Genomic DNA, 26,983 nt, shown 5'->3' on the forward strand with positions numbered 1-26,983 from the left:
TTTTGTTTTGTCTCTTTGCTTTAGGACTGAAGGTTATGTTAATTTGCAAGATATCTTTGCCCAAGTTCTTTTGATCATTTTACAAATATTTATCAATTTTTCTGAGTACCAATAGCTTTGGTTTTGAGTGGTGGTTCCCAAAATTGATGCACTATGCCCCCAATGGGGACATTTTGGATCATCACAACTTGGGGGCACGGGGATATGCTACTGGCATGTAGAAAGTACTGCTAAACATTCTACCACTCACAGTGGTAATAAAGAAGCATCCAGTCCAAGTGTCAATAGTGCTGAGGTTAAGAAATCCTGTCCAGGCCCAGTGGGAGAATTGTATGTGGCCATTTGCCCTGCACATATGGAGCAAGGGAAAATAGCTGCTGATTGAACACATACAAACAAATACATGAATCTATTGTTGGAAAGGGGGCTTCCGGAGGAACATGATGAGTATTTCAGGAACTTTCTCTAACTCAGAGCTCTTAGAGAATGGGCACATATGGAAAGATGCTGCACACAATAAATTTGCGTAAAACTTATCAAAGAATGCTTTTAATGTGAAATCAAAGACACCAGCCAGAAACTGAGTTGAGACAGAGTTGGTTGAAGTTATAAAGGCCTGCAGCCAGCTGATCAAGGGCCTTGGGATAAAAGCTTCATCTGTCCAATATTAAAAATTTAGAATCTGTAAAACATTGCTTTAATTATTCCATGATTGATTTTTCAAGTACAGTTTTCAAAAAAGTTTTGATTTTTCTATTTAAAATAAAAAGTTATTGATGTTTTAGCATGTCCTCAGAATAGATGTGTTTTTTTTTTGTAATCTTACTACATCTTCCAGTTCCTCCAAGATATAAATTCAATTGTAGTTCACCCATGCAAATTATTCGATCTAATAAGTTAACATGTGGTAACTCAAACGCAACATCTTTCCTATAAAAGATGTGAATGAAGTGACTGAGCTAGCTGCCAGAGATTGCTTATTGTCTGAAGGAATAGGTGATGGGAGATTTTATTAAAACAGAAAACTGTGGGTATTTTTAACTTAATAGATTAAGGTTTCAGTTTGGATAAAGCTGAAATATCTTGGTATATTGGTTCTATTAGTGTGTTCAAACATAAGGCCCAGACAATGTTGAGGGTTTATTTTTCCCCTTAACATCACTATTATATGAATTACTGAATAATGTTCATTAATACAAGTAATGTAGCTAAAATCAGGATCTCAAAAATTGTTCTTATTTTTCTCCCAGTCCATAATATTTCCATGTTGGGAAAATTGAATTTGTATGAGAAGTTAGATAATTTAACCAATCAGGTATTAAGAATTATTTGCTATCTAAGTGAATTTAAATAATGTACTCTTAAAAAACATGGTCCTATCTTATTTTTTAACATAAAAGTAGTTTTTATGCTGCCAAGTAAATTTGAATAATGATTAAAAAAAATCCTACAAGGGGTAGATAAAACTGTAGCATCTACTTTCACAGCTAGTCTCCCATGTGGCCAGGTCTGGTCTGGTGTGCAGGACAAAATCTGCTGTTCCTTCCACTTGGGTGCTTGCTGAGGATGGAGCTGGGAAAAATTGATAATGTTTTCTTCAATTGGGCAAGTACCTCAAATGTCTGTTCCAACAGAGTGGCTCCTAATAGGGTGGAAGGTAGATTGTGAGGTAGGATAACTTGTTTGAGTAAGCACAAAGGGAAAAATGGTAATGGGAAAAAGACAAGGTGCCTAAAAATAATCTCCAGGCTGGTGGTCAGGTACGGGTGTTAGAGCTGGATGTTCTAGGTTCAGAGTCTCAGCCCTGCTCTCTGCTTGCTGGACAATCCTGGGCAACTGAAAAGCAGCTGACTGAGTCCAATTTGCTCCAAGAATTCTTGCATTTTTGCACATTCTGTCATAGCTGAAAGATATGCTCCTTCTCCTTCAGTTCCTGGCCCAACCCTGGAGACTTTTGTGGGTGCTGACATTAACACCATTCTTATCACCAACCTCCTCAGTGGAATGGACTACAACGTGAAGATATTCGCCTCCCAGGCCTCAGGCCTCAGCGACGACGCGCTGACAGGCCTGGTGAAAACACGTAAGACTGATGTCCGTCCCCTTGCCCCAGCTCCGTGTGGGGTGTGGGGCTCTGCTGCTGGGAACCCAAGCCCTGCTTCAGCGTGGCAGTTGCTTTCTCTTTCCCCTGGTGTCGTCCTTTCTGGATGGTGTTTCCTGGAAAGAGAGGTGTGCTCTTTCCTCAGGGGAGTTCCCAGGCCGGCTTGGCAGGCGGGATGTCAGCACCTGGCTTTCAAACTGGCTCCACCATCTCGGATAGGATTTCCTTCTGGAAAGTCTTTGCTGGCATTTCTCAAAATAAGTGAAATTTTCCAAACAGCAAGTAACCAGGCATGGCCAGTGCCAGTCAGAGTTGGGCCAGGGGAAATTTGCCTTTTTTTCAAAACCATTCTCCTTCCAGCCTCTGCCCCCCACCCATACGCCATCTATTAAAAGTATACGACACTCCACTCTACGAACTTCTTTCTCTTTTGTGGGGTTTTATGCTGTCTGCGCACTGTCTGGGACTTCTCATTGGCACACAGCACAACAGACACCCATGGAATATGCAGTATTTTCCAAATTCCAGCATGTACGTTCCATATTCCTCAAGTGTGTTATACCTCTACACCATCTGTGGAATAGATTTCTTTACATCAACTTACAGTTTTTGACCTAAATACTTTTCAAAATCCATATAATTTACTCTAAACAGATTATCACTCTAAACAGATATTATTTTAAATAGCACATTAAAAGTAATACAGAAATGATCATCATAAAAACAGTTCAACTGTGATAATATAACCTGAGTGCTATTAAACAGTACATGCGTATTCTTGAGAATGGGTGGTCATGGTAGCATCAAAAGAATAACCCTTCGGTGTGCTGCTTGTTAGCTATGGCCTTGGGCACATTACCCACCTTCTCTGAGTCTCAGCTCTCTCAACTCTACAAGGAAGATAGACAATATCAGACAACAAAGAGCCTCTACTAAACTAGACCCCAGCCATCCTGGATTTCATAGAGGACTTCTCTTCATTAAAGGGGGCTTCCTTAATTCTCCTTTGTGGAATATCTTGAGGTCTTAAAAGTTAGATGCTGAATAAGTTCAATCTCAGTCAGTCTCTGTATTTGACAGGTCTGGGAAGGCTTTGGTCTGTGGTTCTGACCTTGAACTTGGCTGCTGAAGTGACACTATTCTGGGCCCTGACATAAACCTCAATGTATTTCCGTGTTGCTCTATGCCAGCACCCACTATCCCTCCTTCAGCTCATGTCAGATCTGCTGTGCATCTTCCCATTTCTCTCTCCTCTCTCCTTCTCTTGGTTGACTTTCCTCTTTGGATTACACTTCTTCAGTCTCTGATATTTTTCTTCCTGGCCTCTCTCCCTATCCTTTCTTCTCTCATTCTGTCCTCCTTTCTCTGCTTCCGTCTCTTTTCTTTTCTTTCTTCACTCTCTCAATAAACACTGAACATTCCAAACATTTTGTAAAAAACTTGGAGTGTTAAAGTTTCATATATTCTTATCATTAATGTAAAAAATAGGCTAATTATTTATTATCTTTCTCCTTAACAACAGCAACAACAAACCTCACATAATGGCACATAAGTAAATTTAATGTTTTTTTTTTAAATTTAGTATAGAAACCATTATTAATTTCCTTTTGTTGTACATGAGAGAAGTAGTTTAATTTGGTTTAGAAAAAACTTCCCTCTCTGCTGTAAGAGTAAGAAACAATCTACAGATAGAAATTATGTTTTATTTTATGAGTTACCTAAAAGATGGAGAAGTCAGAGAAAATTATATGGATGGAAACAGTCTAAGACCATTAGGAAAGTAGGTAGTATTAAAATTTTCTGGGTTTTTTTTTTGCTTGTTTTTGTGTTTGAATCTGAATGATAAACCCCATATGCCTACTCTTATCTTATCCTAGAGAAACAGTATTTTTACATTGCTTGTCAAAATAATCACTTTTGCATATTAGTGTTCTAAGATTAATACAAACTATGTGTTTTTAAGCTATTTGCACTATAAATTCTTTCATTTTAAAAATTTCAAAAATGTGTTCTTTCTCATTCATTCACATTTTGTTTTGCTTTTATTTTTGATTGGCAAATAATCACTACCCATGTTTACGGGGTGCAATGCAATGTTTCAATACTAGCATGCATGGTAAAGATCAAATCAGGGTAATTAGCATATCCATAACTTTAAATTTCATTTTTTTGTGGTGATAACGTTCAAAATCCTCTCATAACTATTTTGAAATATGCAATGCATTTTTATTAACTCTGGCCACCCTTCCTACTGTGCACATACTAGATTTATTCCTCCAATCTAACTGTAACTTAGTCTCTGTGGACCAAGCTCTGCCCATTGCTCTTCATCTCTCCAGTCTCTGCTACCCACCCCTCTCCTCTCTGCTTCTATAAGATCAACTTTGTCAGACTCCACATATGAGTGAGATCACAAGGAAATACTATTCAGCTTTTAACAATGATAAAATCCTAGGACTGGATTTCCCACCTCAGTGTGGAGGTTGGCATAAGAATTTTACTACAAATGTCTTCAGACTTGGGGACATTTGTGGCAACATCTTCAGTGTGACACATTTATCTTTCCATTTCATCATAGTGTTCTTGGGTGTGACCAATCTCCAAGTCAGCCAGATTGAAATGACCAGCTTGTGTGCTCGATGGGAGGTGCATCGTCATGCCACGGCCTACAGGATAGTTCTAGAACCCCTCCAGGGTGAGTACAGCCCATCACACATGCTGTCCTTGAGTCCTTGTGAACTTGATTCCATGAAGATCACTGTGAGCAGCACACAAGTTACGTGAGACAATAGCCCTCTTGAAGAACAATTGTGTGATGGTCAGCCATGCAGTATGTTGAGCCAGACTGACCAGCACATTGTCACGTGTCCTCCCCCAACCTCCATTTTTCTCAGCTCTCCATGGGTACAAGGCCAGTGCCGATCTGTGTCAATCGGGTACACACATTTGATCAACACACTCTCTCTCTCTGAAGGTGCAGTGTGTCCATGTTGCCACAAACAAGTTCTTCAGCACCGCAGTTCTGAAGGATAACAGTGATATGGAACTTAACCCAAAAGTTGAAACACTAGAAACCTTTCTTCCTCACCCTTAGAAATAATGACAAGAGCCAAGTTCAGTGGTGCATGCCTGTAATCCCAGCTGCTCGGGAGGCTGAGGCAGGAGGGTCTTGAGTTAAAAGCCAGCCCCAGCAATGGCGAGGCACGAAGCAATTCAGTGAGACCCTGTCTCTAAATAAAATACAAAATAGGGCTGGGGATGTGGCTCAGTGGTTAAATGCTAACCATCTGTGCTTATCCCCTGCCAAAAATATAAATACTGACAAGAGCAACAAAAGTTTGTTTCCCCAAAACTGAATGGCAAGGGCTGTTATTCCTCTTTTCGTGGTATTAGCATGGATGGCATTCAAAAATGAAATAAAATGATAACAATTACTTTAATTTGATTTGTAAAAACATTAGAAATGTCATGTTATTTTGTGGGGGATTATAGGAGACATTAGAGAATCCCAAAGGAAAAAAAAATTATGTTCCACACTTGATAGCAAAGTTGTTAAAAAGCTAGCCTGTTCTTTGTAGACAAATGGCATTGGTTTCCCCCTTGTAAAAAAACAGAAGGAGTCAATTTGTTCAGGTCCAGATAAGACTGGGTTTACTAGCCCATATCTCTCACTATAATGACATTCAAAAATCCACAATTCACACTTTTGAGCCAATCCATAAAGGGAAAAACAGTTTAGGAGAGCCCTGAGACCATTTCGAAATATAAAATACAAGCTGAAGCAGGAAGAACATTCTAGAAGAATTTCCTGCCAGTCTCAGCCCAGATAGTGTCTCAATAGCTTTGTTGTGCCACCACTTCCTTGATTCCATGTGTCTAAGCCTGACTCTGGCTCCACATATGGGAGTGGTTTAATATGGAATAAACAGTGAGGAAAGAAAGGAGAAGACAAGAATTTTGTGATGTGTTAAATCTGATTTATGGGATGCTTAGCCAAAAGTAGATGAAGGATATAAAACCATTTGAGGAACAACTACAAAACCACGAATCATATTTTATTAATCTTTATATGTCACTTTCAATATGGAAGGGTAGTGTTTATTAGGCTTTTAAAAAATACTAAGGAGGGCTGGAGATGTGGCTCAAGCGGTAGCGCGCTCGCCTGGCATGCGTGAGGCCCAGGTTCGATCCTCAGCACCACATACAGAGATGTTGTGTCCGCCGAAAAAAATAAATATTAAAATTCTCTCTCTCTCTTTAAAAAAAATACTAAGCATATAATCACAGTCCCAAACTATCCTTTAATAATTTTCTCATTTTACATAATTTAAGAAGTTGGAATGGAGGAAACATAACGCCTGTAGATATTCATAGTCGTTCATCAAAATTTTAACTGTATAGATTGATTGAGAAATATACATATTGAAACTAGCTCTGTAAATGGAATTGGTAAGATCTGTACATATTTTTTATTCAGTGATTTTAATGTGGCATATCTGCAAGCAGCATTGTGATTTTTTATCAGAGCACATGATTAATGTGTGTGATACTGTTGATCTGGTAATCCAAGCCCACAATAATTTATTTCTAGAGCCAAGATCTTTGCTGGCCAAAAGCTGAGTTCATATATGTACTGTTTTAATCTTCCAGTTAAGTCAGCTTGTGCACCCTCAATATCATGTTCAGGCTGCCAGAGAACTTTCAGCTGAGCCACTATAGTCTCAATTAAACAAGAGTGTGCAAAAGTCCTGTTCAGTTTACTTCTCTGCAACATTTATAGCTGAGAGATTTATGAGCAAAATTAGCCTGTGCCTCATTCTCCCAGTTGTCTAACTAAATATTATTTATCAGCAACAGATCGTAATCAACAGCTTCAAAGAGGAACGTTGGTGGGGGTGTGAACATGAGGGTGGCAGTAGGGAACATGTAAATATGTTAATGTATATGATTTAGATCAAGGAATTGTCTTTCTGCTTGGGAGTGGGGCAGAATTAGGCTGAGCTTCTTTACATGACAGAGAAATGTGATGACCATTCTGATTCACTATCTCTGGAGGACTTGTGGCTAGATGTCCCTTCTTCTAAGGGCATGAAAGTCCCATGGCCCAGGAGTTAACAGCTCTGGGATGCCTTGCATTGACTCCATGTGCTGCCTCTGTAGAGATCTCTACTCTTCTACCCCAGCCAAAGGAGATACCAGGGGTAAATGGGACCCGATTCCTTCACGTGTTGAAGAAAAGCGTTTGCCCCAGGTTGACCTATTTCTGAATGTCTCAGACAGCTTTCTTCAACTTAATGGATAAATTTTTCCCATGGCCTGATCACGTGCAATTTTTTTCTGACATGAAGTCAGTATAGACAGGTCTCTGCTATAACCACAACTGCTGGTCAGCTCTTTTCTCTGGGCTTCCATTTGTCTAAAAGTGACTTGATTTGAAGTCATTAACTGAGGCAATTACCTGTACATTGCTTTTGTGAATAAAGTTTCCAGGCTGTATCATTCACATTTGTTAATTTTATTTATGGAAACCTAGATAAAAGGAACTTAAACCAAAAGTTCAAATTATTGGTTTCTATGTTGAGAGGACTGGAAGTATCCAATTCCAGGCATGTCTATATCTAGGCATTCAGAGTCACCAAGAAGAAGTCTTTCTTAAATTTTTTAATTTGTTCTTTTTAGATATACATGAGAGTAGAATGTATTTTGACATATTATACATGGAGTATAACTTATATGAATTAGGATCCCATTCTTGTGGTTGAACATGAGGTAAAGTCTTGCTCCATCCTCTGCTCTGTTCTGCTCTTCTCTGCCTTCATTCTCAGCCAGGCTCTGTGTGGGCCCCAGTAAGATCCAGAATGACATCTTCTCAAATTCTCTTTCTCAATATTTCCAACGGAAGTCCAGGAACTGAGTCATATTGGCCTGGTGTGGGTCACATGCCCCAAATCTGTCATTGAGTTCACAGGCATGAAATAAACTGACTTGGTTGGTCCTGGTTGCTTTCCACCCTGTATCTGGTGGTGGTAGCAAAGAGGGGTGGAGTGGAATTTAGTCCTCTCCAACTCATACAGACCAAGAGTGGGCAGGAATAGATCCAAAGAAAGGAAGATTAAATGCAAGACATGTCCTCTACTTATGTAAATATTAAAGCTTTTTTAGGGCCAAGAGGAAAAAGAAAAGATTACCAGAAAGACTAGGTCCTCCTAGGAGAGACTAGAATACAAGCTGCCAATCATCTACTTGCCAAATTCAATTTTAGACTTTTGGGCAATTCTAGGACAGAACAAAGTGAAAGGCCTTTAATTGGATTTGTTAACTCAGAACCCCATGAGAAACCCTATTAATTTGGTGGGTGATCTGGGGCTCTGTCCCTCTCTCCATCTGTTTTTGAGTTGACTTGGCACCTAGGGTTGGATATAGCATTTCCCTTCAAATTTATGTATTATATGCTACAAAGGCTCAAATACTGTGTTCCCTACCTAATCCCCACAACTTGGTGAACTTCTTTGTAGTTTTCTCTGAAAAGAGTTCAGAAGATATTCTACTGGTATTCTTTTTTTTTTTTTTTTTTTTTTTTTTTTTTTTTTTTTTTTTTTTTGTGGTGCTGGGGGTTAAACCCAGGGCCTTGTGCATGCTAGGCAAGCAGTCTACCAAATGAGCTATATCCCCCACCCTATGTATTTCCTTTTAAAGTATTGAAATGTCAGTTTTGTAATAGCATCCACTAACAAGGATAGAGAGTTCATAAATGGAGAACCTGTCTTTCCAAGACCAGATCCCCCGCCCCCACCAAAAAAAAAAATCATATGGAACAAAACCATTCTCAATACTTTTTTGAAACAGTGACATTATGATTTGGGAACTTTTGAAAGTTTTTGAAATTGTTGAAGTGGTGACATTATGATTTGGGAACTTCTGAAAGTTTTTGAAATGGTGACATTATGATTCGGAAACTGTATTTGAGGGACTTGGGGAGTGGCAATATTCATATCATCAAGTTCCAACGTACATTCTGAATATCCTTCAGGGTTCTCAGAAACTATTCTTGTTACATTTGGGGGAGTTGGTGGCATCAGTATCAAAAGGATGATCATTCAGAGAAAGTATTTATCCCTGCTTCCTAGAAAAGAATAGACAAATATAGACAGATTTTTCAATGTTCGAAAAAATTGACTTAATGTTTTTGGCATAAGGGGTTGAAGAAATTAGTCATCATTTGATCAGTTTAGGTTTTATTTTCCTTTAAAGAAAAGCCACTGGACTTGAATTGCACATGCCAAAAGCAACATGGATACAGCTCTGTTCACCGAGCCCCTCTTTGTTAGTATTAGGAAACAAACTGATATTATTCGCCATTGATTTTATAATGTCTGTTCCAGTTTTCCAGTGGATTATGGGTTTATTATTTTTAGCAGTAAAGCCCATTCATGTTCTATTTTCAAAGGTCTTTCAAGTATCTATAAGAAATAGGAAATGGCAGAAAAGCACATTTCTAGAATTGATTCCCTGGAGAATTCTTAGAAAACTTTTGTGGACATAGATTAATATAATCCAGTGTATGCACTGTTTGTATTATGGGTGGCTCACAGAGGCCTCCAGAAAGCTCCAAAAGGTGCTTAAGGATAAGAAAGAAAGAGTTATTGTGAGTTTCCAAGCCTGGGAACCACAGGCTGAACTTGGACTTCAGCAAAGCAGAGTACTGGATTTTCTAAATTGTACTTACTATCAAATTTCCTTCACAGTAATAATATAATCTCATAAACACCTTAACAGTTTTTATTTCATAATTTATATAATATTCAAAAAAATGATCAGGGCAGATAATATTTCATTATAAACAAATTAATAAAGGGTGTATTATAAAATTTTCTGAAAATCTTTAATCATAATATATAAGAATAAGTTTGAATTTCCTTTATGAAATGGATTTAATGTAATCAGATTTTTAAAGGTCAGGATTTTTCCATAGACAAAATTTAAAAACACATATATCATGTTTATTCTGATATATACATATTGAAGTACACAGGTGTTTTGTTCCAATATCTGTACATTAAAATATAGGTGGAAGTTTATCTAGTATTATACTTTCTGAACAAAAATTATTTGACATTTTCACAATTTGCACTTAAAGCAGCTAGTCTGTGTTTAGATTTTCTATTTTTTTAAATAAATTCTTTTGCAAATAACATTTTTGAGGAGTGGATATTTCTTTTTAACCATTAAATATGTGTAACGTGTTTAGTCAATGTGGTTTTGACGGTATTTTTTAAATGCTTGAAAATAAAGCTTTATAAGGCATCAATTAAACACTATGTATCAAAAGAGCATTCTAGAATTGGGTGTGGTGGCACACACCTATAATCCCAGGGATTTAGGAGGTGTGAGGCAGGAGGATCCCAAGTTTGAGGGCAGCTTGAGCAATTTAGGGAGGCCCCAAGCAACTTAGTGAAAACCTGTCTCAACATAAAAAAAAAATTAAAAAGCTTGGGATATGATTCATTAGTAAAGCACCTCTGGATTAAATCCCTAATTTTTTTAAAAAAAATTGTTTTTGAGGGAAACTTGAGTAATTGCTCTTTCATGGTAGCAGTGATTCTTCCTGTCAGCTAGTTATCTATTATGGTCAAATATAAACACTCTATGCCTAGAAGAAACTGTATGTGAAACTTTACAGTAATTGGAACCACCAGAGTAAACCATGTCCAAATGAGTGATAAAACACTGAGTCATGAGGCCCCACCACCTGATCTCCAGCTGTTGTATTTGCACATTTAACATGCACTCAGAGGCTCTCACAAGGGTTTCATTGTGAAAAAAAATGATCCATTTAATTTACATTATTTTATGATACTTTAGTGGTAATGAAAACAACACCCTCTGACACTGGAATTTAGAGTACTGAATAAGATCTCATTTCTACTGAGTTATGGACTGGACAAATGACTAACTTTTCTGGCCTCCAATTTCTTGTCTTTAGATTGGGGATAGTTATAAATATTGTAAGGATCAAATGAGTTAATACAGATAAAATTCTTAGAATATTGCTTAGCACATAATAAGCACTCATTAAGTGTTGCCTATGTTTATCTTTGTGGTTGCTCTTATCATTAATACCAATACCTGGCTTGATGGGCTCTCGAGGAATGAACATAACAATCCCACTTCCTCAAGCTCAGGACCCAAGGGCCAACACTAACTCTTCCGGGACAGGCCCAGCAATTTTGCTGTAGGTGTGGGAAAGAAGAAAGGTGCTAACGGTTAACTGGGCCTCGAGTTCTTTGTGCCTCATGGTGGAGAAGGCAGTAGAAGTGCCATGAGGTGAAGTTGGCTGTGGCTGGACTCCTTGGTAGAATCAAAAGGACCTGGTAACCAGCAGGTGGGAGGCATCTCTACAGTATGTTTGGCCTTAAGCCACTTAAGTCCCATGTCCTGTTTCTTCAACTGTGATTTTAAAAGAATAGAAAAGATTTTCAGAGTGCATACAGGGAGTTTGGAGGGGCCCCTCAGAATTCTACTTTATGATGGAAAGAAATCATGGATGTTCATTAAAAATCAAGACTAAGAGAGAGGGAACTGGGCAGTCTGGGGTCTCCTTGGTTTTCCACTTTCTGCTTCCAGATCTTGCTAATATTTTAGGCAGCTTTGGATAAGGCTTTTGAGAGTCTGGAAGCCCACCATCCTAGAACTTTATATTTCTAACTCCATTTCCCACATCTTGGCTAAATGTATTATTGCCTAGAAGGACATCCTATTGAATGATAATAAGTTATAAGGAGTTAAAAGTATGTGTCCTTTGATGCCATTTTATGATCGATTACTATTCTGAAGAATCATGTTGAAAAAAAGGGAGTTCATATTTTAAACAAATGAATATATTCATATCCACCGCCCCCTGCAGCAGATCAATTAAATCATATGCAATATATTCATATAATTATGTATATTAATAGTTCTACATTCACTAGAGGGCTGACCTCAGGGATCTTTTAAGTTTTATTTTTATACATATAAAATGTGACTTTTGAAATAATGTATATATAAAATCTTTAGAAAAATATTTAATACTTCACACAAGTGCAATTAATGCTGCATATATTTGCATATTAAACATTATAGAAGCGAATCATCTACTCATGGCTTTCTAAAAAAATTTATATGTGTATGTTTTGCTTTGTTTTTATTATAGATACCCAAAAGCAAGAATCTACTGTAGGAGGAGGTACAAACAGGCATTGCTTCTATGGACTCCAGCCCGATTCGGAATATAAAATCAGTGTTTACACCAAGCTCCAGGAGATGGAGGGACCAAGTGTGAGCATAGTGGAAAAAACATGTATGTCTGGTGGCCTCTTTTCTGATTCCCCTCACTATAAACCAACATTATTCTAGCATTCTGTTTTGGATCTAAAACTTTGCTCCATTTAGAAAAATATAAGCCGTCGCTGCCCAGGAATATATGTAATCCAAGTTTTGCTTCTCTTTTCTAACTCCAGAATTCTTTGCCTATGGCCCACTGATGTCATCAGTATTTTTTTTTCTTCCATTCTCCATATATGTGTCCACAAGGGACTGTAAAGCCACTTGATGGTAAAGTTCTTGAAACAATGACCTACATTGTGATCCTGACCCATTTGTGGTGTGTGGAGTGGGAAATGAAGTTTTAAGGACTGGGTCCTGACATTAAAACAATGCCATGTTACCCTGCCATGAGGGTGGGAATAGAGCCAAGATGTTCCAACTGGTTGACCCTAGAGTTATTGCTTGCTTAAGAGGATATTGTGCTTTTTTTCAAGTTGGCAGCAGATCTGATGCACCGAAGGGAAAGGAAATGTATAAAATTAAACAAAGCACTTTTTACATGTTCCAAAGGAGGGTGTCAACCTCTTGGAATGACTTTTAATAAAAGATTCCTGACCTGGAGGCCACAAACATTAAAATAGTTTCAATTTTAATGAATTCTAGGGGACACCTGTGTGTTTAACTCAGTATCTTAACTTGGTGGGAGATGGGCTTTTGTGGTATCCCACCCATGTTTAGATTTTTCAGCCTCTCTGACCTACAGAAAGAAATCATTATGAGTGTATAATGTTAACAAAACAGCGGTGAAAATATAATTAATTGAATCATCTAATTTTATTTGTATATAGACTTTATTTCATAACACTGATATAATAACATTATCTATTACATGTTCATTTTTGAGGAGTAATTTATATATCATAAAACATAAGGGACATTTTAAGTGTAAAATTCAGTGATTTTTTAAAAAAATACATTCAAAGAGTTGTGTAACCATTATTACAATCCAATTTTGGAAGGATTCTATCAACCCAATAAATCTACTTTATTTTATTATATATTTTGTGGGCATTTCACATAAAGGAAAATATATAATAGGTAATCTTTTACATCTGACATCTTTCACTTAGCATATATCTTTGAGACTTATTCATGTCATAGAATTTATCAGCAGTTTATTTTTGTTGCTGATTAGAGTCTCATTTTACAGACAAAGATAACTTAATTTTTAAATTAATAAGGCTTTGATATTGCACAAGACTTAAAGTCAAACAGGTTTATTGGGTCTCTTCTTCTGCCCTTTCTGAGACCTTGGCAATTCAATACCTCTAAGTCGATTTGGCTGGTCAGTAAAGTTAAATATCTACTCTCTTAACTCCAGTGTTGGCAGGAAAGATCCAATAAAAGAGTACCTATTAAAGAGCTTTTCAACCTGTATCTCAGTATACAAGAACTTTTGATCATTACCATACTTATCTGTTTGGAAGTCACAAACTGACTGCCATTGTGATAGATCTCACTATCAGATAGGTTTTCTTTTTTGAAAACCCAGAACATCTTATAGCAGAGGACCCATGTATCCTTATGGTGCTAATCTGCTGGAACCAATTAACTCCTGTCTCTAGTGAAGCTTTGTAAACTAAGTTCTTTATTCATTTTAATTGCTCTCTTGACCTCTAAAAACATTTCAGTTTGGGATCCCTGATCTACGTCAACATCCCCTAACCTTAATCCCATGACTGTTAGCTATCAACCTAGGGTTAATGCCAATTTGGATAGCTCGTTTGATATAAATGTTTTCCTGATGTTGGAGACATCTGTCTCCTTGTAGTTTCTACCCATTGGCTTTAGTCCAGCCTTCTGAAGCAATGGAGACTGTGACTGTTCCTTCTACTATGTGACAGCCCTCACACACTTGAAGACAGCAGCCATATGTATGACACATATGGATTAAAGACATTTGTCACCAGTGCACTGTGATTCTTCTTATCCAAGAGGTTATTTGGCTGGATGTTCTGCCCAAATATCTATTGATCTGGCTACCATAACCTCTCATTGATTAGATTCTTGATTTGTTGACTAAATTTGGGATATGTCCCAAATTTTGACATTAAAAAGGGGAACATTTTAAAGATGATTTTCTATTTCCATAGATTTTAAGGTGCATAATTTTGGCTTTGGAAACATTTTTTACAATCCTGTTTTTAATGATAAAATTTTTAAATTTTTTGTTATACTTGGAACTTTTTAGCTTCAAAATAAAACCGTCTTGAAAAATAAGTGATGCATATATCCATAATTGCATAATAGATGAGTATAAAATATATTGTTGATTTCTCTCTTTTACCAGTCTTCCTTTCTAGAAACACACATTTCTACAACTCTCATTTCCTCCTGATATTCTTAAATTCTGTTATTTTTTTTCACAAATGAGATCAGTCCATGTTATTCTATGACTTGCATTATTTCATTTAATAATTAATCTTGGACATTTTTCCATATCAGTAATGTATGGTTGTTGCATTCCTTTAATGGCACATCATTTCATTGAAATAATTTTTATTTTACTGGATGTTAGAATTGGAAGACATCTTAAAATTCATATCTTCCAACCTTCCTGCCAATGAAGTAAATCCCTTTACAACACTTCAGGCAAATAGTCATTCTGCCAGAGCTTGAATCCTTCCAGTTATTTGTTACTTACTGTCTCTTGAGACTAGACACCCCCTTTGTGAATGGCTATGATTTTTAGAAGGTTCTCCCAAATATAAATTGGGATAATAAAAAGAATTACTCAGTTTTTCTTACGTCTTTATGTCAGAAATAGAAATGAAGACATTATAAAATAATATTTTATGTTTACCTAAATGGCACCATGACTTTCAGGTACTTTGCCATAGGAGCTGTCATGAGTTGCTCCTCAAATCTTAAATTTGTCCCTAGAACCTTAGCCAAACTGTACCCTCTGCATAGTATGTAGACTTCTCATCCCACATTACCAGGTTGAAAAGATCTGAGCACATTCTAGCTTCTTGGTGTTTATATGTGATCCTCAAAACTGAAGGACATTTTCCAGATTCAGACTGAGCAGAGTCCAGAGTGAATCAGATTCCACTAGGCACAAACATCATGAGGGAAACAGGGTGGGATGGGGGAAAGTGCCATGGAATAAGAATTGATGGTCAGTCCTTAGACAGAATAGAAATGAAGTTAATTATATGTGTGAAAGCAGTCAAAGGCTAACTCTGAAACCGGTTGGCAGGATTCCTGCCTTAAATCAACATGCGGACCACTTTGTAGTTGACAGTTTGATTGCATTGACTCCTGCTGGGTAAGCTGAATTGTGGCAAAAATGGCCTTTTAAGCCTTTAGTCTGAGGTTGAGAGGATGGTTGGAGTCTGTTCACAGGCTGTGGCTGATTTATAGGAGACATTAAATTCTCGAAGACAGTTGTCGAAATCATTGATACCTCTGAAGGAAGAATGATTACCCTGCCACTCCCCATCTTCCATGCAGATGGGGTAACTGACTGATGTCCTTTCTTCCTCTACAGTGTCACTTCCCACTCCACCACCAACCTTTCCTCCAACCATTCCACCTGCAAAAGAAGGTAAGAGAATAATACAAGGGCAGTGTACTCCTGTTTAGGAGTTCTGCTTGTTTTATTTGTTCATTCATTTAAAAAAAAACAAGGTATTAATGTGAGGTATTAATTATGATACTTGACTTTCCCCTTAATATAAATGATTATCAAACTATGATGTGACTTTCTTTTAAAATAACTACTTAGTAATAAATCATATACACAAAACAGAATTGCTTAATATGGATTTCGTGAAAAAGCAGTGATGATTGATTTGTTTCATTCCACTAATGAACATTTATTCCCTATGGTTAATTCTCCAAATAATAAGGCAGAATTGAACTCTGTTTATTTTCAGTATTATGAGAGAAATAGGTGCTTTCATGGGTAATTACCAATCAAGGATATGAGTTATACGATATTCTGTACTATGCTAACCCAGGAATGAGAACAATTAATATTTACGCAGGCTCATAAAGGAGGAAAAATTTGATCTACATTTGAAGAACAAGCTTGAGTGATAAATAATGGGATGAATAACACTTATGATCCAAGTGCTTAAAGTATTGGGGTAACTGTCAATTCTTTAATGTGACACAGACAACAACAGTGGGTTTAGAGTAGGAAGTGGTTTGTGTGCCAGAACAAGGCATTGGGCTTTATCCCATATGAAATAGCATACCATGAGAAGTTTGCATACAGGAAGGGAGAGCTGATAAAAATCTTTGTTTAAAAAAGAGAACTTTGGTGGAATTGGGAGGATGAGCCAGAGGGAGGAGAGGAGAAAGAACATGTAATCAGAAGGTCATATTCACCATTCATTTTAAAGTGCTGTAACCTGCCAGGAATATGTGAAAAATAAGTTGTTCCTGCTGTACAGGAGCTTAAAGTCAGTGGGGTTATATGCTACACAGACTGAAAGAGTCAGGGGATTGAAGAGGCAATGAGCAACTCTAATAAATCTCAGCACCTGTTCTGGCACAGCAGGCAGTCTTCTCTGAGCACCAACTTTGCAGCATCATTTTCCAAATGAGGTTATTTATGTAGGAGCAAAATGTACAACTCAGGTCTTTCTGTGCATAAATTTTGTTGTCCTGCATCTGTGTGTGTGTGTGTGTGTGTGTGTGTGTGTGTGTGTGTGTGTATCAGGGATTGAATCCAGGGGCACTCAACCACTGAGCCATATCCCTAGTCTTTTTTTGGTATTTTATTTAGAGACAGGGTCTCACTGAGTTGCTTAGGGCCTCACTAAGTTGCTGAGGCTGGCTTTGAATTTCCCATTTTCCTACCTCAGCCTTCCAAGCCACTGAGATTACAGGCATGCGCCACTATGCCCAGCTATCCTGCATCTTTTAATGTTGTTCTCTCTCCTGGAGATGGTTCTTTCTTTTCCATCTTCACATCTAACTTCTAATTTCAGTATCTATGATTATTCTGACTCTTGGAACTAAAGCTAGAATCCTAATAGATGATTTACTAATTAGGCAATACTGCTGTAGATACTACAGAATGTTCAGAAGTCAGAAAATCATTTTTTACATATAGCTGAGCATGGATATCATTCAATAAGTAATCATAAATACTCCTGGAGATAAGTGATTAGGAAAGGTCTGTAGGAGTAAGAATTGACAAAGTAGAAACATTAATCTTGAATTTTCCAACATATGGTTTTAGTGGTAGAACTTTTTGCAAGTTGAATGTACTATTCATTTTAAGTTGTATTTGTCCTGAATATATATAATTTAAAAGCCTATCAATTTTATTACTAAAGTAATACTGAATACTTATTAAACAAACATTGAAAAGTAGAAAAATGTTTTAAAAATTAAAAACACAATTTCCTATCCTTGAGATCATTTCTTTATGAATTTTGATATATTTTCTTTCTTCAAGTAAATGTTTCATTAGCAAATTCTTAAATAGATTTTTTTTCCTTGTACTGGGAATGGAACTTAGGGGCACTCAACCACATCCCCAGTCCTTTTTTGTACTTTATTTGGAGACAGAGTCTCACTGAGTTGCTTAGCACCTTGCTAAGTTGCTGAGGCTGGCTGATTTTGCTCTCATTTCGAAGGTGAAAATTAGCAGATATTGTGATTATCTCAACTTTAGATTCAAACTAAAAATCTGTGAAATTTTGTAAATCACTGAATTCATGAGAGTGTATTAACTCACTTGGAGATGGTTTATTTTATACTATAAATAGCTGTCAGGGAGTAAAGTTGCACTTAATAAGATAGAAGAAACTGAATGTTTTTCTTTTAAATAAGGATAAGGGCTTATTATCTCAGGATACTGTGTGCAACTGGCCTAACATTAAAAGACTTATATTTTTTTAAGAGCAAATTGTTTATTGTTTACTTCATCATAAAACAGAGTGAACCACAATGAGCTACACTCATAAGGAATAGAGAAGCAGAGATGACCCAAACAGACTACGATTTCAAAACAGGACTTTGAAAAAATGCTTTTAATGGATTAGGTTTTTATTGGTATTGTGTAGGGGTTTTGGGGTTTTTTTTGTTTGTTTTTGCTTGTTTGAGTCTGTCAATATCCATGATACCTCCTGATAGTAGTTTCCCTTGCTAGTAGTGTTGTACATTTCTTAACATTTAGCAATGTGCAATAAAAGGGCATAGAAAGATTTTTTTGAACAAGGCTGAAATTAATGTTTGCTTATGGCCTCAATCCAATGTACATTGAACTGTAGATTAATCAGTTTCCATTGTATCAATGCCCTCCTTCTGTGCTTCAACATCTCAGAGGATAATTTACTGATTCAAGAAGTGGAGGTCAGAGTGAGAGCGATAGCATGCCTTCCTTCCAGTCAGTAGGCACTGGACCATGTTTGCTCACAATTCTGTCTCTAAATCCTGTGTTTTCCTCTTTCCTCATTTTCATTCTTTGGTGCCAAGATTGGGGGACTTCTTTTCTCCCTGTTTCCACATGCCCAGTAGAAGCTTTTTGATTGTGAACAGCAACCTTGGCTATAACAGAGAAATGATGTGCAGAAACAATGATGAGCAAGAGAAGAGAAGACGAACCTTGACAGGTTTAAACCTTTGCTTTGGGAACAAGTTTTAACTACCAAAGGACAAACCATTATCTTTTTTTATTGGCTTAATAGCTGCTACATTTTCCTTTTATCTCTGATTCAAAATGTATTCTTGATCATCAGTCTGTAAATCTGCAAAGGCGGACCTGGTGTTGATGGTGGATGGGTCTTGGAGCATTGGAGACGACAATTTCAATAAGATCATCAACTTTTTGTATAGCACTGTTGCAGCCCTGGACAAGATTGGTGCAGATGGAACTCAGGTAGAGTTGATAGACTAACCACTAATTCATTTTATGCATTCAAAAATTATTTCTCAAGCTCTTACTATCACTATTTGTCAGGGGATATGGGTAAGGAACTATAACAAGAAGATGCTAATCCTTAACAGCTATTGAATTCAGCAAATAAGACAGGGCAGAGAGGCCTTGTCAGGACATGTTTCTTTTGTATTCTAGGACAAAAGTGTCTCCTTTAACGATACACACAATATTTTCCCTGCCCTTAGGACATTAAAATGTTGAAGGGAGCAGTTATGGCTGCACATTACTCTAGATCAAAACATGATACTCATTTTTTGATTCAACAACATTTATAGTTTGCCTATAATTCCGGGATTTGGGAGACTGAGGCAGGAGGATTACAAATTCAATCCCAGCCTTAGGAAGACAATTTAGCAAGACCCTGTCTTAAAGAAAAAATAAATTTAAAAAGTAGGTCTTTGGTAATGCACCCCTAGGTACAGTCCCCAGTAACAAGAAAAAGAAAATTATAGATAATACCATGCTATTGTATGTGTTCTCTGACCAAGTGGAAGTCTACACATGTGTAAAAAATGAATGCACCTTCTCTCTCTAGGTGGCCATGGTTCAATTCACTGATGACCCAAGAACAGAATTTAAACTAAATGCTTATAAAACCAAAGAGACTCTTCTAGATGCAATTAAACACATTTCATACAAAGGAGGAAATACAAAGACAGGTAAGACCAAAAAATGTCCAGCTAAGGCTCAAAGTAATTAGTTATTGGTAACTACTGAAATGACTTTTTTTCGGGGGAGGGTATAAAATTTTTTTAAAAACTTCTTTGATTTAAGAACTTTGTTCCTCCCCTTTACCCTCTAACAAAACAAAAACAGGAAAGAGTGAAACTGAACAGTTGCCTTCCTTTGTTTCAGGAAAAGCAATTAAGTATGTTCGAGATACTCTATTTACTGTTGAGTCAGGTACAAGAAGAGGCATCCCAAAAGTTATTGTGGTTATAACGGATGGAAGGTCACAAGATGATGTAAACAAAATCTCCAGGGAGATGCAAGCAGATGGTAAGTTTTACCTGTATAAAAAAAGTGGCCATGCCGATAATTATGTTAGCATTATTATTTACTAAATACAAATCTATAGGCTACATCAGTTTTACTTAAATATTTCCAACTTTTTATCAACTGGACAATGTGATTTTTAAAATATCTTCTGCTTTACAAATTTCAATTATACTATTTTACTAGAGAACATTTGTCATTGTCTCTAATACATTTATTACGTGCAGGATGCCCTGGATAAGGAGCTCCAATAAATAAATGCAATATTGTGAAAGGACCATTGTAAAAGGCCAGAGAGGGAACTCATGACAGAAATTTCTCAGTCTCTTAATCTGTAAAATGGAGATTCTCACAGGACTATTGTCAAGATTCACTGGCATAAAATATGGCTGGCAGTTAGAAGTTAAATATTTATTTGCCAACTTTTGCATGATGACTGGTCTAGAACGGGTAGACTTATCATAGTTTCAACTTCTGAAGAAAACACTGAGATAAATTCAGTTTTTCTGTTTCAAATGTACCTCATCCCATAAATGTTAAGATAACCACTAAAAATATACAGCCATAAATATGTTGCTGAAATGGGAACTGTTTTAAGTGCTAATTGGAGCATTGACCTTATTGAATTTCTTTAAAATGGAAAATTTCTTTAGGGGATGATGGAATGATTATCACATAATGAAATATGTGCATGCAGAATTCTGATGAACTGTAAAGAATAAATCATGTACCCCCCCACTAGCCTTCCTAAATAAACATATTTTAAACATTTGGATGTTTGAACTCTTGTATTGCATCTTGTCTTTTGGGTAATTTCAAATAATAAAAAATCTGTTTTCCTTCTGCCACAGGCTATAACATTTTTGCAATTGGTGTGGCCGATGCAGATTACTCGGAGTTGGTTAGCATTGGCAGTAAGCCTAGTTCACGCCATGTCTTCTTTGTGGATGACTTTGACGCCTTTAAGAAAATTGAAGATGAATTAATTACTTTTGTCTGTGAGACTGCATCCGCAAGTTAGTTCTTTGGACTTTGTGTACTTACTAATGTTGTTTAAGGTTTGAAATAAATATATAATACTGGTTAAGTAATGAGTGCCATCTTGAACTGAAGGAAATGTTAACTTCCAGAACTGTTTGTTATGGATTTTAAATTTTATGGTTTTGAACATATGGAAAAGCCTCTCCTCCCTTCTGTTTAGAGTTTTAGGTTGATAAAGATCTTCCTCAGGCAGATGAAAGTCTATGTTTAAAAGGCACTATAGGAAATAGTTTTCAAAAATGTGTCAATAAACTGCCAATGAGGGCAACACATTAGAAGTGAGACATCTTCCTACGCCAGCTTACAAGCACAGCCATCGATTTTAATAGACCTACAAGAAAGGAAAGAAACTGTGACTCTTTGGCTTTAAATGGGGGACTTTACAGCACTTTAGTCTTTACAAAATCAGAGAAAACCATAGCCACATCTGATTTGGAGTCCTTTCACTTGCACTTCCAGAAAGGTTATGTTAGGGAAAGAGCATGTTTGGAAAATATCTAAGTTCAGTTTTATATTGCTTGTTTTGTTTTCCAGCCTGCCCAATGGTGCACAAGGATGGTGTTGATCTTGCAGGTATGCATTATCAAAATTTTTAAAAATGTAAATATATTAAATAACTCTCATTTGGGGTTTAGGTTTCTTGTTTTTGGATTTATTTTTTAAGTCCTTAATAAACAAAACTTGAAATGTATAATTGTAAACCACTCATTTATAATTGTAAGCCACTCATTTTTATTCTCCCTCTCTTCTCTCTGGTTATCCCCCCCCCCTCCTGCCTCCTAGGATTTAAGATGATGGAAATGTTTGGTTTGGTTGAAAAGGACTTCTCATCTGTGGAAGGGGTTTCTATGGAGCCTGGTACCTTCAATGTGTATCCATGTTACCAACTTCACAGAGATGCCCTGGTATCCCAGCCAACCAAGTATGTTTCCATTGCAAGAGGATAAAGCCAATCACATGCTTATTATAACTCAGAATGAAAATTATGTCAATTAGAAATGCCGTGATAATTCATAGTAGGATTTTTTTCATAAGATTTTGAGCAGATGATGTTTACTTTTCTTTGTGTAAAAACATCTGACTCATGTATAATGCTTGCTGAAATTTAGCATTTACCCATCTGAGAAAATACATAAAATAGTTGATATTTACATAGCACAATATATGTAGCGTATTTCTAAGTGTATATATATGCTAATTCAATCAAACCTCCAAACAACTATGAAGCAGATGCAAACACGATATTATTTTTACAAATGATGAAATGGAAACACAAAGAAGCTAATGATGTGAGTGAAATCACATAGTGTAAGATTGATGCTGGACTCTGCGCCCAGTATTCAGGCTCAAGAGCCCAAGCCCTGAACCATTGCATGATGGTGTCATGATTCAGATGGTGTCTATCCTTGAGAAGTTACAGCAGCAACTCTAGATCACTAAGAGTAATGTTAGGTTTATGTAAAAGCCACACTATCCAGCCGCTTTGCAGAAGGACTGGTACACGTAGGGATACAGGGCCATTTGCAGCAATTAAGCAGATTCCAGAGGTCCTCGAAGTTTTCTTTTAGGGATTCCTTGGATTAAGGGTTCATCCACTTCTCAAGATGTCATATATTATTTAAATTCCAAATCAAGATCTGTTTTTTTCAAAATGGCATTAGTATTTCATATGAAACATTTTTTGACTATTCAAATTTTGATATACTACATGCATGGACATCAAACAGTGGGAGAGATCACATTAGAGTATTAATTTTTTTCTTTCCAATTTATTTAAAATGTTTGCTTTTAAATTTTCTCCTAAGATATCCTTTGTTAAATCCTACTTTAGTACTATTCAAATTATTTTATTATATTCTATTATGGGGAATAATATTTGAAATAAGTAGACTTTTTCTACTAATCAAACATATTGATCATTATAGGAAAAAAGTTCCATTTTCTAAAAGATGTTAGAAATGACTTTGACCTACAGACTACATGTATTTTTAGATAAATCTAAAATCCAGTGCTCTTTTTGGGCAGGTTTTTTCCCCCATATTGTCTAATGATGAATATTAAAATTAGTAGGCCTTGGAAGCCTTGTGATGAATGAGAATTGCTAAAGAAAAATCCCTCTGCTGGTTCACTGAAATTACTCATCACTCAGCAAAGGCCTCCACATCCAATCATCAGTTCCCAGAACTTATCTCACTTGCCTTGTCAGCACATGTATTTAGTCAGCTGTATGTTGCTGGGACCAAAATACCCCCAAGAACAATGTAGAGGAGATAAAGTTTATTTTGGCTCATAGTTTCAGAGGTTCGGTCCATAGATGGCCAACTCCATACCTCTGGGCCTGAGATAAGGCAGAATATTATGGAGAAAGGGCGAAGCAGAGAAAAGCTACTCATGAGAGCCAGGAAGCAGAGGGCGGGGTGGGGGTAGGTACCAGGGACAAAATGTAAATCCCAAAGTTATGCTTCCATTGACCTATTCCCTCCAGTCACACCTGCTTACAATTATCACCTAGTTAATCCATCGATGGATTAATCCACCAATTACATCACATCTCTCATAATCTAATCATTTCACCTTTGAGCATTCTTTTGAAAACTGATCCCCCTCTAGTACCAGCTTCATTTACTATTTTTTCTTCTGTAATTAAATACAACTGCATCTAGTTTCTTAGGAAAAAGGGCCTGACTCCTCTCTGTCATGTCCCACATCTAGTCTGCTAGGAAATCCTTGTGTTTGTACCTTCTCACAACCTCAATCTGGGTCACCACCATCTCCTCCTTGTCATTGCAGCAACCCCCTGATTGGTCCTCCTGCTTCTACCCTTGCCCTCTTTGTTTCTATTCTTCAAGTAGCAGTTAGAATGATGCTTTTAAAATGTCAAGTCATATCATGTCATTCTAAATCTTCTGATTTTCTATTTCCCTTACAGAAAATATCAGAGCTCCTGACAAGCTTACAAGGCCCAACATTATCTGGGCTTTCATTTCCTGACTTTTTCAGTCTTCTCCAGTAACACTGGCCTCCTTCTTCTTCCAAAACACACCACTTGCATCCCACCTTGGTGTCTTTCCATTGGCCATTCTCTCTCCATGAAATACCCTTCCTTCAATTACCTACCAGGCTAATTGTCTTGTTTCACTTTTGTGTTTGCTCAAATATAGTCTTTTCAATGAAGTTTTGCTTGACTTTAAGCTTCTCAGTGAGCCAACCTTAATTCCTTCAGGGTTTATATCATTATATAATCCTTGTCTAATAGCCCCAGTCTATATTAAGATGCTCTGTGCTTTTGTTTGGCTTCTAATGGAACTTATTACCTTCTAACATAGTGTATCATCCACCCTATTAGAATTTGAGTGCTACAAGTATAGTATTCTTTGTCAGTTTTATTCACTGATGAGATCAGATCTGACATCTAGTAGGCAGGCAAATATTTATTGAAAAAATAAATGGATTAACTAATACATAAATAAATGAAGGAATGAAGCATTTCTTTCTTTCTCTGTAAACTTAGTTTTAATTTTTAAACTTGTGCTAAATCTCCACATATTCATAACTGTACTCATTCAGTTAATAACCATTATAGAGTTCCTATTGCATGCAGGGCTTTTTTTTCTTTTTTTGCTTAGGGGAAAATTAAAAGTAAATAAGTATGTGCTTAGTTGTTAGAGAGAAATGATTATATAAAGGGTTGGTTCTCCAGGAAGCAGATTCCAAGGAGGATATTGGTATGTAAGGTGATGAATGACAGAATCCTCTTGTGGAAAGGATCAACAGAACACAGAACAGGGAAGCAGGAGGAGTCAAACTGTGAAGCAGAAATCTCAATACACTTCTTTTTTTATTATTGGTTGCTCAAAACATTACAATGATCTTGACATATCATATTTCATACATTTGATTCAAGTGGGGTATGAATTCTTATTATTCCCATGTGTACAGATTGCAGGATCACATTGGTTATACATCCACGTTTATACATACTGCCATACTAGTGTCTGTTGTATTCTGCTGCCTTTCTCAATATACTTCTTAGCTGACCACCCAGAGGAGTTCTGGACATGGGATGATCCTTCAGAGCTATCTCCCACTGGGATGTGAGGTTCCGGTCCTTATGTGGAAACTGGTCCATGAAAAGAGATGCCTGTGTGTTAGTCAGCTTTTCATTGCTGTGATCAAAATACCTGACAAGAGGCACCTAGAGGAGGAAAGATTTATTTTGGCTCACAATTTTAGAGGTCTCAGTCCATAGTCAGCTGATTCCATCAGAAGCAGCAATGGTGGACATGGTGGATATTGATGGATGTGGTGGGGGAGAGCTTCTCAGCTCAGGGCAGTGTGCATTATGAGGTGTATTGACTTGATAATCAGAGGGATGACCTTTTGAGGAAACATACAGTAAAACGGGATTCTCTTTACACCTTTAGGTATTTGCATCCAGAAGGATTGCCTTCTGATTACACAATCAGTTTTCTGTTCCGGATTCTTCCTGACACTCCAGAGGAACCATTTGCTCTTTGGGAGATTTTAAATAAAAATTCTGACCCCCTGGTTGGAATTATTTTAGACAGTAAGTATATTTATGTATATAACTTTTGAGTGTGCATGTGTGAATAATGTATGTGGCATACCATCTTGCCTGCTTCATGTATATTGCAGAATAACTCAACTTGTGAAATGTATACTCAACAGTGAGTTAGGTAACAGTCGATTCATTCATTTATCTACTCATTCTTTCAGCAAATAGTTCTTGAGTTCCTACTTTGTGGAAGAATTAATTCTGAGATACAATACTGAGCAAGGTGAAGACAGTTTTAATTTAATTTTTTCAGAAAAATTTTACTAAGATAGTAAAGACTATCTCAGGAGGAGCAAAGCTGATGGAGGGGCATTGAGAGAGGCAAGAATAGACATTCATTTTTGTACATGGATATGATAAATATGAAATGCCTATTAGGTATCCCAGAGTGGATGTCAGATGGGCAGTACATTTGGGGAGAATTCTGGGACAGAGATATATAAGCCATGATACTAGGTTAGAACATCAAGAAAGTGACTCTAGAAAGAGAAGAGAATAGATATAGGAACTGGGAAACTCCACTGTTTTTAGGTTAGAGAGTTGAAGAGCAACTGGTGCAGGAAGCTCTTCAGTACCATGCTATGGAATGTTACCTATATGATGATCATTTAATAGATGGTCGAGTTTTTGGTTAACATCACTCACTTTTCTAAGTCTTAAGAATAGAATGAATCTAGGGACCAAAGAATGGAGGATATTGCTTAGTGTTAATTAAAACATTGGATAAGGTGATAATTTTAGGCTTATTTCCAAATCATATTTCTTAGTGGACTTTTCAGTAAATGGAAAGGACTCAACAACTAAATAGGATATGGTAAAACCATTTTGCATGGACATTGAAATTAAGGGAAAGCTATAGATTATGAGGGTGTAAGTCACTAACTCTGTATATATCTTGCACTTAAAAACAAAGAAGTCCCTTAACATTATTAAGGCTAGCTTGTCTCTTTGAAAGCAGAATAAAGAGTTAAATTGTAATGTGGGAATGTATTAGTGAGTAATG

The 26,983-nt window shown here is 36.8% G+C and overlaps 1 protein-coding gene across 5 annotated transcripts in view; it reads left to right on the forward strand.

Moving 5' to 3' along the window:
* Positions 1 to 26,983, forward strand: part of COL14A1 (collagen type XIV alpha 1 chain) — a 205,969-nt gene that overhangs the window by 102,283 nt on the left and 76,703 nt on the right. For all 5 annotated transcript variants that reach the window (XM_081265815.1, XM_081265817.1, XM_081265818.1 and 2 more), the window contains exons 22-32: positions 1,931 to 2,083; positions 4,680 to 4,796; positions 12,294 to 12,440; positions 15,960 to 16,016; positions 19,168 to 19,307; positions 19,903 to 20,026; positions 20,223 to 20,366; positions 21,215 to 21,379; positions 21,939 to 21,977; positions 22,188 to 22,326; positions 25,829 to 25,971. In XM_081265815.1, the coding sequence (XP_081121941.1) occupies positions 1,931 to 2,083; positions 4,680 to 4,796; positions 12,294 to 12,440; positions 15,960 to 16,016; positions 19,168 to 19,307; positions 19,903 to 20,026; positions 20,223 to 20,366; positions 21,215 to 21,379; positions 21,939 to 21,977; positions 22,188 to 22,326; positions 25,829 to 25,971 (1,368 nt within the window). The remainder of the gene's footprint in view (positions 1 to 1,930; positions 2,084 to 4,679; positions 4,797 to 12,293; positions 12,441 to 15,959; positions 16,017 to 19,167; positions 19,308 to 19,902; positions 20,027 to 20,222; positions 20,367 to 21,214; positions 21,380 to 21,938; positions 21,978 to 22,187; positions 22,327 to 25,828; positions 25,972 to 26,983) is intronic.

This window comes from Spermophilus citellus (assembly GCF_964194105.1).
Source record: "Spermophilus citellus genome assembly, chromosome: 14".
NCBI classification, from domain to species: Eukaryota; Metazoa; Chordata; class Mammalia; order Rodentia; family Sciuridae; genus Spermophilus; species Spermophilus citellus.